Raw genomic sequence first — 10,192 nt, 5'->3', positions numbered from 1 at the left:
TCGAGAATTTCATCTCAAATAGGTCATCATGGAATTTTCACTATACTATTTGTTCGACAAAGGCTCAGACTCTAAAATTAAAACCCAATTAAACTGAAATCTCGGTGATGCTCGGGTCCAAATTTCATATCTTGTTTCACTATATTTTCGGAGATATAATCTAAGACATTTAGGGTTTCTGTAGGCTCTTGATTTACATCCTGAATAGGTGACCTTGGGAAAATCGTCATAACTTTCTCTCTAAGCATCAAATTGAAATTTCGTAAAAATTTCCAGAAAGAGGACGAATTGCAATTTTCGATGTATCGGTTTCAAGTCCTAAGGCTGAAACATTGACCGGTGGCACTTTGTACAAGTTTGCTCTACTGAACCAGTCTATAATCGGGTCATCATGGGAGATTTGACATAACGCTTCCTTACAGAATCCAATCTTGATCAGAATTTTGGAGTTAGAAAGAGGACTCAGAGGGCTACTAGTGGACAAAATTTCAGAACTTGGAGATCTGAAATTACAGAGTTACGATCGTTTCAAGATCGAAGTCTTAAAATCAAGAAAAAGAGAGATGAGGAAGTTTGATGGCAAGGATCCAGTAAATTGGATACTACAGATGGAGAAATATTTTGATCTACATGGTGTACCACTATTACAAAATGTATGTATTGCATATAATTATTTAGAACCAGACCTATTTTTATTGTATAAAGGGCTTTGTTCTCGTAAACCACATATTATGTGGTCAATTTTCACGGAGGAAATGATAGCACATTATGAGGATACAAATAAAAACACCTTCTTTAGCCTATTGATAAATCTCAAACAAAAGTGTTCAATGGCAGAGAACATTGAGGACTTTCAAAAATTGAATATAAGGGAAAATTATATTCTGGAGAAGCAGAGGATTGATGTCTCCATAGGGACCTTAAAGGATAAAATTCAACATGAGGTTCATCATTGGTAACTTGATTCATTGGAAAGGGCAAGAAAAGTGGAAATCAAAATTATGGAAACAAGGAAGTCTGCCCTGTTGAAAAGTGTGCAACAAGAAATGCTTGTTGAGAGTGCAACAAGATGATGGAGCTTAGTGAAAAGAGTCGCCTTCACTAAGTGGGCCCGCAGGCTATTTTTGGCGCAAGTCTATTTTTAGACTATGTCTATTTTTAGACATATGGATCATGTCTATGGATGATTGATCAAGTTGGGAAAAATAGATGGACTTCTATTTTTGATGAAAGTGTGAGTGATCACAGTGTGAGTGATTACAGTGTGAGTGATCACAGTGTGAGTGATCAAAGTCAAAAATAGAAAAGTCAAATATTATTATCTCACAATAATATTTGGACTATAAACTTAATCTTATTCTCTTGGAGCACTTCAGTTTGAGCTACGGAAGTGGCACATGCAGCTGTCAGAAGGAAATTCGTTTTTCTTATGAGTCAGTTGAGTTGTTGCATGCATGACTTCAGTTAGAACTCAAGTGAGTTGAGTTTAGTGGACTGGAGGTACAGTTGATGGAGTTGTGTTCAGTTTAGCTTTGTTAAACTGGTTGTATTTAGTCTAACTGATCAATAGACTAAAGATGAGTTGGGTGAATTAGTTATTAATTAATTCACAAGTTATTAACTCATAATGCAACTATAGAATACATCAGTTAACTCAGTTGCATGTCAGTGCATGTTCAGTTCAGCAGGGACAGGTGTTAGAGGATCAGATTGCTATCAGTTGTGACTATAGCTGTGCATGATGATTTGCACAATCAAAGGATTGAGTATGCCAATGAGTTTGCTCACGTATCTTCATGATATTATAGCTGTTGCTCACGTCCAACATAGAGTGGGTGACTATTTTGCAGTGTAAAAAAATCGAGTTTGGGAAGCTATTCTCATCAGTTCTCAAGCAGGTTTGAGCAGTGGAGGCAGGCAAGCAGCGGGAGAGATTTGGAGATCAAATCTGAGCTGTATTGTGTGTAACAGGTGGAGATACTTGTGAGAAGTATTATGCTTTGTATTGTTACATGATTCAATCAATATAATATACAGATAGTGTGGGGTTTTTAGCGAGATGCTTTCCCCGGGATACATACTGTGTTTATGAGTTTGATTGATGCTTCTATGTGTGCCTGTGGATGTTTCTGCTTCTGTAATTTGATGATCAACGTAGAGGAGATTATGTATTATACATGTTCCGCTTAAATTGTATGATCAGGATAATCTCTGTTGAATATGTGTAATATTATTCAAAATTTCTACATGGTATCAGAGCCAGGTTAATTGTAGAAAAAATTTCTACATGGTATCGGAGCTGCTTGATTTGTAGAAGAGATTTTTACAGGATATCAAGCGAGGATTGATCATCAAATCTACTATTCAGAAAGTGTTTACAATTTATTTCTTCAGGCAGAGTCTGTAATCGGGCCAGGTAGCCTCTGGATTCATCCTTCTTTTGGAACGTGAGATATCCGGTGAATGCCCATACAGTCGATCTCTGTGTTAGACTCTGTCTTATATCAGAGATTGATTCTTCTTCAAAACAGGGTTTTGAAGAAGAAATCATTAATGTGTTGTTTAAATTTGTGTAATTTATCTCCAGCTTTTCAAAAGACAGCAGCAAACTTCAAAGCTCCTATCCCTGCACAAGCACAATTCAGAATATCATTAGCAATAAGAAGGCAGTCTCACAAGCAACAAATCGAAACTATTCTCTTCATGCTCCTAGACAAAAGTTACAAGACAGCAGGATCAAAGTGTAACAACTTTAATTCAGGTTCTGCAAGCCTTCTGCAGGTGGTGATCATGGCTATAATGGCGATGCTTTCTTTTTCTCCTTGGGGTCTCTCGGATCAGGCTTACCGTTTTACATTAGTGGGAAGTGATGGAGCAAAGGCACAATGACTACATCAAACAAGGAATAATGATACAAGAGGCGCGTGACTCATATTACAATAATGATACAAGAGGCGCGTGACTCATATTACAGTGGGCGTCCTCTTATTCTAGATGACATGTTTGATAAGGTGGAGTTAAAGCTACGGTGGTATGGATCAAAATCAGTGGTAAAATATCCTCGCTGCAGCCTCAAGCGGCAGTCTACTTATGCTGATGCTGAGGTTGATCATTCTCAGATTTGGGCACTGGCAAGTATATGGATCTCCCTGTTTGTAATTGGTGCAGTGGCCTTAGCTATTCCACCTGTTTGCACGTTGAGCACAATCTGCCAAGATGTAATACACATGCAACTGATTTCTCATTTATCTATGCCTGCATCAAAGTCGCTCACATTTGCTCCAAACATACATAAGTACAAAGCCTTAGGTTAGAGCTGGTTAATTAATACTCCATTAAGGTCAAATGGTGAAATTGACCATTGAGACCAAAATTAATTATTAATGGCCTGTTTCTTCTCGAGGGTCGTCTTGTGCAATGGTGTAAATATGAATGTTTTTAAACTCAGGACAGGTGAATTGAGGTCCTAGCGTTGGCAATGCCGGGGCAGCTACAGACAAATTTGACTGATTTTCGGAGTAAAATCTAAAGCCAGGGCTTCAATTGAACACCCACATGCATCTGTCACTCCAGGAATCTGATGTTTTTTCCACGAGCTTTTCGCATCTCTAGCTCCTGATGAATCACAACATTCATCTGATCAGTGAATGGGGTCGAAAACTCAGCAGCATCATTGTCTTGTATTTTCCAGAAGCAAAAGATTCAGAGTATTCGTGAAATGTCAGAATGTTGTTGCTAGTTGAGTAGTGAGTACTACTGAAAGTGTACAAGAGGTAGCTGAGCAATGGGGCATTCACAAACTCAAAACGAAATTAGGGTAAATGAAGAGCAACCCCATCAATGCAATAATGTAGCAAGAAGGGGGGCTTTAGCATGCATAGTAAACACAGAAGTAGGTTCTGTATTGGCTGTGATGAGGCGAAATGCCAGATGGGCAGGCCATTATATGTCCGGAGATGATCAACTAGACCATCCACTCATACACTCTCTCAAGGCATTGTGGCGAAAAATTTTCGGCTTGCAACAAGAATGGCACAGCATCAATCTCTCAGTTTATTTAAAGCCTTTTCTAGATGTTATCCGTTCTGATGAGCAGGAGCGCCGACAACAAATTTGAAGTATTGCCTTGTGTCCTTGCGATTAACTATATCAGGTGTTAATTTCGACTTTTTGTGGGCAGCCATCTTTCGTCTCACTGTGTTCAAAATGAGTTCGAATAAAAGTTGGGTGAGAAAGTTCATTCGAAACCCCTCAGATTCTTCCAGACAGAGGACACCTCAAGAAGGGACATTATCACATGATGACGAGAGCAGTACACCATATCCAAAGCCGAGATGGAATCTGAAGACTGAAACAGGTCCAGATTTTGAAAGAGATATTCAATTCTGGTAAGGTGAACCCTACACGAGAAAAAATTAAAAAATCACCACTGAGCTGCAAGAATTCGGAGACGTTGGGGAGGCCAATATCTTCTACTGGTTCCAGAACCGAAAGTCCAGATCCAAACAAAAGCAATGACAACAGGCTGCACAGAGGTCTAGATCTAGCGCAGAGAGCACTAAATCAGATCAATCTAAAACTTTGCCAGTCACTACCACAGCTAATTCGACTTTCCCATGGCACTGGTGCATCCTCCTCTTCTGCTATGTCGCCTGCTTCAGCTTTCATTTTCAACACATCAGGACTACCACATTTATCGTGTTCGAATGAATGACGAAGTGAATATTAATCAACGCAGTTACCTGTCAGCATTCGAAGCCGGAAGAATGCTTAATAAAGGAATGTGCAGTTTTCTCTGGGATTTACGTAATTCAATACATACTTCAATTTAAAAGCCAGATTCCATGCTATGGCGCCACATTTTAAAAAATGGAAACAACATTTTTAGAATCAAGGCAAAAGAAAACTAGAAGGGAACCACGCCAGAGCACTAGACCCGGTCCTCATTTACGCCACAGAATATCAATCATAGGCAGAAGAATAGGATTCAATTTCTTATTTACAACTTCAGATTTCCTTATTTGAAATGGCCAGCGCATTTCCAGAGATTTGGGGCGCAGTTTGCAAAGTGGCATGCAAGATTGGATTGCCTGTAGCTTCAGCAAATGGGATTGACACCTGCCAGAACACACCTGTTACCATATGCATAAAATTCGTTTTCTTATCTATAACCTCAGTTAAGCAGCGCTCCAAAGATTTCAAAATAAATAAATTCGCCTATTTTCATCCTCAATTATGAGTTCATGAGATTTTGCTCCGGATTTATCTCTCAACTGGCCAATTATCAGAACGCTGTTCTATGTTTAGGGAACGCCCTTTCCTATTTTTTTTAATGATAGTTAAAAACAGCGCCCCTCTTTTGGGCAGCGGTTTTGATTTTTGATTTTTTATTTTTTATTAAAAAATGTCATTTGTAAAGAGAAGAGAGGGAGTCAGAAGGAGTTAGAGAGAGTGAGGGAGGAGAGTTTTTTCTGAGCGCTGGGAGCTGCTGGAGAAGCAGAGAGCTTTGTAATGTACAGTTTTCTGCAGAGAATTTAATGGAATTTCACAGCTCTGTTTGCTGAGATTCATGTGGTATGTTGATTTAGCATAAGTTTTTCCCTTTGTCTCATATGTAATCAGTTATATTCCATTTCATTTCATGACCCTTTCAAGCTGAACAAATGAAGTGATTAGGTAGGAATTCATAGTATTATATGCTCCTCCTATAAGTTTGTTCGCATTCGATGTTTTCTACTGTTTAAGGAGGATTCAGAGTTATTGTCTGCCCTCCTTAACTCCTCACCAGTCTTGCCATCCCGTTTGAAACCAGATTTGGTGTTAAATTGCATGCCTACCTTGCCTCAGTTGACAACCTGTGTAGTCATTATATTTTTCTGTTTGAAGCTGTGATTTTGCCCATGTAGCCCAGAAAAGCCCCGTCATTCCATTAAAAAACCCCAAAAATCATCAAATCAAACCCCCTATCAATTTACTAGCCTAAAATCCTTATTCTTAATTGGTCAGCCTAATTATATTATAAGATCTATCAAATCTGACCCGAGAGAGCCTTCTCATACCTCGTAGGGCTAGCTACGAGGTGAAATGGTTTGATGTAGCCTTGAAGGTTTACCTTTTCAGCCTGAGGTGAAATCTCAAGCGCTAACATATTGGCGACCATACTGGGGAGAACAAACTTGTTTGTGGGTTGATGTGTTTGTTTCATAAGTCTTAGACGGAGCCTGAAGTTACGCCAGAAGCCTTCGAAAACGCTCTTGTTTTACATCAGCGCAAGTAGATAAATGCTGCTTCAGTCTATCTCCGTGGGATTTGTGAATATAGCACTTCGATTGTATTTTACCCCAGTACATGTATCAAATTCAGATCTGATGCTGATGGTGGACAGCGATCAGATACATATGCAGGCTGAATCATTCACCTGGCGACTCCAACTTGATCCAGACATTCCAGTGCCTGTTGATATGTTCATGCAATGGTAGGGTATGTGGCAGACCCTGCACTTTGTGAAGTTCTAGATGGAGTTAGAGAGATGTTAGCAGGTATTGAAATTAATGAAGAATTTTTCAGTATTTTCCTTCAATGTGTGAAATCTCCGAAGCTTCATCTTGAAGGCAAAACTAGATTTTATGAGTTAGTGGTTGAAAGAGTTGAAAATGAGATTCAGTATCTCGATGAGCAGATCCACTCTTATGATTTCCAAGACCCTAAAAAGTTCTTGGAAATCCTTCCTCCATCGAAACAAGCAATAACAGACTTGCCTATAGAGATATACATTGACAATGTGCAGCTGGAAATATGCATTGTAGAGTTGGGGCAGCCTACAGAGGCCGGTGTCCGTGATCCTATTGCGGCCTACATGGACACATTTTTCAGCTTGATTGACCGATCGGGCTGTCTTCTCGGTGACCAGGCTCAGTATGTGCATGAAGGGCTGCCAGCAATTGCATTTGTGACTTCGTGGCAGCATTCTCAAGCGGCTTCATTGTCAGGTTTAATTGAGTGGTTAATATGGCATTTTAGCATTACCTGATCTATTGTTTGTACAGCAGATTAGAATAGATTATGTACATAAATAAGCAGCCATAAGGGCAGCATCTTGTTTTAGTTTGCTTGAAAATTGTTTGAGTTCAGTTTCAGTGTGAAAGTAAATCCAGAGTTGTGTTGATGATGACTCCATTGCCCAATGGTGGAGGCACGGTCTGCTCTCCCAAAGTTCTGCGGTTCTTGGCACCTCCAGGAAGCTGCAGCTGCCATCCCAAATGGAGCCAATGTTAGACTCTGTCTTATATCAGAGATTGATTCTTCTTCAAAACAGGGTTTTGAAGAAGAAATCATTAATGTGTTGTTTAAATTTGTGTAATTTATCTCCAGCTTTTCAAAAGACAGCAGCAAACTTCAAAGCTCCTATCCCTGCACAAGCACAATTCAGAATATCATTAGCAATAAGAAGGCAGTCTCACAAGCAACAAATCGAAACTATTCTCTTCATGCTCCTAGACAAAAGTTACAAGACAGCAGGATCAAAGTGTAACAACTTTAATTCAGGTTCTGCAAGCCTTCTGCAGGTGGTGATCATGGCTATAATGGCGATGCTTTCTTTTTCTCCTTGGGGTCTCTCGGATCGGGCTTACCGTTTTACATTAGTGGGAAGTGATGGAGCAAAGGCACAATGACTACATCAAACAAGGAATAATGATACAAGAGGCGCGTGACTCATATTACAATAATGATACAAGAGGCGCGTGACTCATATTACAGTGGGCGTCCTCTTATTCTAGATGACATGTTTGATAAGGTGGAGTTAAAGCTACGGTGGTATGGATCAAAATCAGTGGTAAAATATCCTCGCTGCAGCCTCAAGCGGCAGTCTACTTATGCTGATGCTGAGGTTGATCATTCTCAGATTTGGGCACTGGCAAGTATATGGATCTCCCTGTTTGTAATTGGTGCAGTGGCCTTAGCTGTTCCACCTGTTTGCACGTTGAGCACAATCTGCCAAGATGTAATACACATGCAACTGATTTCTCATTTATCTATGCCTGCATCAAAGTCGCTCACATTTGCTCCAAACATACATAAGTACAAAGCCTTAGGTTAGAGCTGGTTAATTAATACTCCATTAAGGTCAAATGGTGAAATTGACCATTGAGACCAAAATTAATTATTAATGGCCTGTTTCTTCTCGAGGGTCGTCTTGTGCAATGGTGTAAATATGAATGTTTTTAAACTCAGGACAGGTGAATTGAGGTCCTAGCGTTGGCAATGCCGGGGCAGCTACAGACAAATTTGACTGATTTTCGGAGTAAAATCTAAAGCCAGGGCTTCAATTGAACACCCACATGCATCTGTCGCTCCAGGAATCTGATGTTTTTTCCACGAGCTTTTCGCATCTCTAGCTCCTGATGAATCACAACATTCATCTGATCAGTGAATGGGGTCGAAAAACTCAGCAGCATCATTGTCTTGTATTTTCCATAAGCAAAAGATTCAGAGTATTCGTGAAATGTCAGAATGTTGTTGCTAGTTGAGTAGTGAGTACTACTGAAAGTGTACAAGAGGTAGCTGAGCAATGGGGCATTCACAAACTCAAAACGAAATTAGGGTAAATGAAGAGCAGCCCCATCAATGCAATAATGTAGCAAGAAGGGGGGCTTTAGCATGCATAGTAAACACAGAAGTAGGTTTTGTATTGGCTGTGATGAGGCGAAATGCCAGATGGGCAGGCCATTATATGTCCGGAGATGATCAACTAGACCATCCACTCATACACTCTCTCAAGGCATTGTGGCGAAAAATTTTCGGCTTGCAACAAGAATGGCACAGCATCAATCTCTCAGTTTATTTAAAGCCTTTTCTAGATGTTATCCGTTCTGATGAGCAGGAGCGCCGACAGCAAATTTGAAGTATTGCCTTGTGTCCTTGCGATTAACTATATCAGGTGTTAATTTCGACATTTTGTGGGCAGCCATCTTTCGTCTCACTGTGTTCAAAATGAGTTCGAATAAAAGTTGGGTGAGAAAGTTCATTCGAAACCCCTCAGATTCTTCCAGACAGAGGACACCTCAAGAAGGGACATTATCACATGATGACGAGAGCAGTACACCATATCCAAAGCCGAGATGGAATCTGAAGACTGAAACAGGTCCAGATTTTGAAAGAGATATTCAATTCTGGTAAGGTGAACCCTACACGAGAAAAAATTAAAAAATCACCACTGAGCTGCAAGAATTCGGAGACGTTGGGGAGGCCAATATCTTCTACTGGTTCCAGAACCGAAAGTCCAGATCCAAACAAAAGCAATGACAACAGGCTGCACAGAGGTCTAGATCTAGCGCAGAGAGCACTAAATCAGATCAATCTAAAACTTTGCCAGTCACTACCACAGCTAATTCGACTTTCCCATGGCACTGGAGCATCCTCCTCTTCTGCTATGTCGCCTGCTTCAGCTTTCATTTTCAACACATCAGGACTACCACATTTATCGTGTTCGAATGAATGACAAAGTGAATATTAATCAACGCAGTTACCTGTCAGCATTCGAAGCCGGAAGAATGCTTAATAAAGGAATGTGCAGTTTTCTCTGGGATTTACGTAATTCAATACATACTTCAATTTAAAAGCCAGATTCCATGCTATGGCGCCACATTTTAAAAAATGGAAACAGCATTTTTAGAATCAAGGCAAAAGAAAACTAGAAGGGAACCACGCCAGAGCACTAGACCCGGTCCTCATTTACGCCACAGAATATCAATCATAGGCAGAAGAATAGGATTCAATTTCTTATTTACAACTTCAGATTTCCTTATTTGAAATGGCCAGCGCATTTCCAGAGATTTGGGGCGCAGTTTGCAAAGTGGCATGCAAGATTGGATTGCCTGTAGCTTCAGCAAATGGGATTGACACCTGCCAGAACACACCTGTTACCATATGCATAAAATTCGTTTTCTTATCTATAACCTCAGTTAAGCAGCGCTCCAAAGATTTCAAAATAAATAAATTCGCCTATTTTCATCCTCAATTATGAGTTCATGAGATTTTGCTCCGGATTTATCTCTCAACTGGCCAATTATCAGAACGTTGTTCTATGTTTAGGGAACGCCCTTTCCTATTTTTTTTAATGATAGTTAAAAACAGCGCCCCTCTTTTGGGCAGCGGTTTTGATTTTTGATTTTTTATTTTTTTATTAAAAAAT

General features: G+C 39.9%; 2 protein-coding genes and 2 pseudogenes across 2 annotated transcripts; all 4 read left to right on the top strand.

The window, feature by feature from the left end:
* The first annotated feature begins 2,942 nt into the window (after window positions 1-2,942).
* LOC149257150 (uncharacterized) lies at window positions 2,943-3,314 on the top strand. The gene has a single exon (XM_089457644.1). The coding sequence runs from the start codon at window positions 2,943-2,945 to the stop codon at window positions 3,312-3,314; it is 372 nt and encodes a 123-aa protein (XP_089313770.1).
* An 876-nt stretch (window positions 3,315-4,190) lies between these two features.
* Window positions 4,191-7,673, top strand: LOC149257149 (uncharacterized; annotated as a pseudogene).
* A 53-nt stretch (window positions 7,674-7,726) lies between these two features.
* Window positions 7,727-8,098, top strand: LOC149257148 (uncharacterized). Its single transcript, XM_089457500.1, has one exon. It carries the CDS (start codon window positions 7,727-7,729, stop codon window positions 8,096-8,098), a length of 372 nt encoding a protein of 123 aa, XP_089313626.1.
* Window positions 8,099-8,883: 785 nt separating this feature from the next.
* LOC149257147 (uncharacterized) lies at window positions 8,884-9,617 on the top strand (annotated as a pseudogene).
* The last annotated feature ends 575 nt before the right edge of the window (window positions 9,618-10,192 follow it).

The sequence above is a fragment of the Pinus tabuliformis genome, chromosome 6, assembly GCF_031772625.1.
Source record: "Pinus tabuliformis cultivar Carrire ecotype Pingquan chromosome 6, CPIR1, whole genome shotgun sequence".
NCBI classification, from domain to species: domain Eukaryota; kingdom Viridiplantae; phylum Streptophyta; class Pinopsida; order Pinales; family Pinaceae; genus Pinus; species Pinus tabuliformis.
This window is presented reverse-complemented; position numbering and strand designations above follow the sequence as displayed.

Coding starts and splice junctions, on each gene's coding strand:
- LOC149257150 (XM_089457644.1), top strand. CDS start 2,943: ATGATACAAGAGGCGCGTGACTCATATTACAGTGGGCGTCCTCTTATT.
- LOC149257148 (XM_089457500.1), top strand. CDS start 7,727: ATGATACAAGAGGCGCGTGACTCATATTACAGTGGGCGTCCTCTTATT.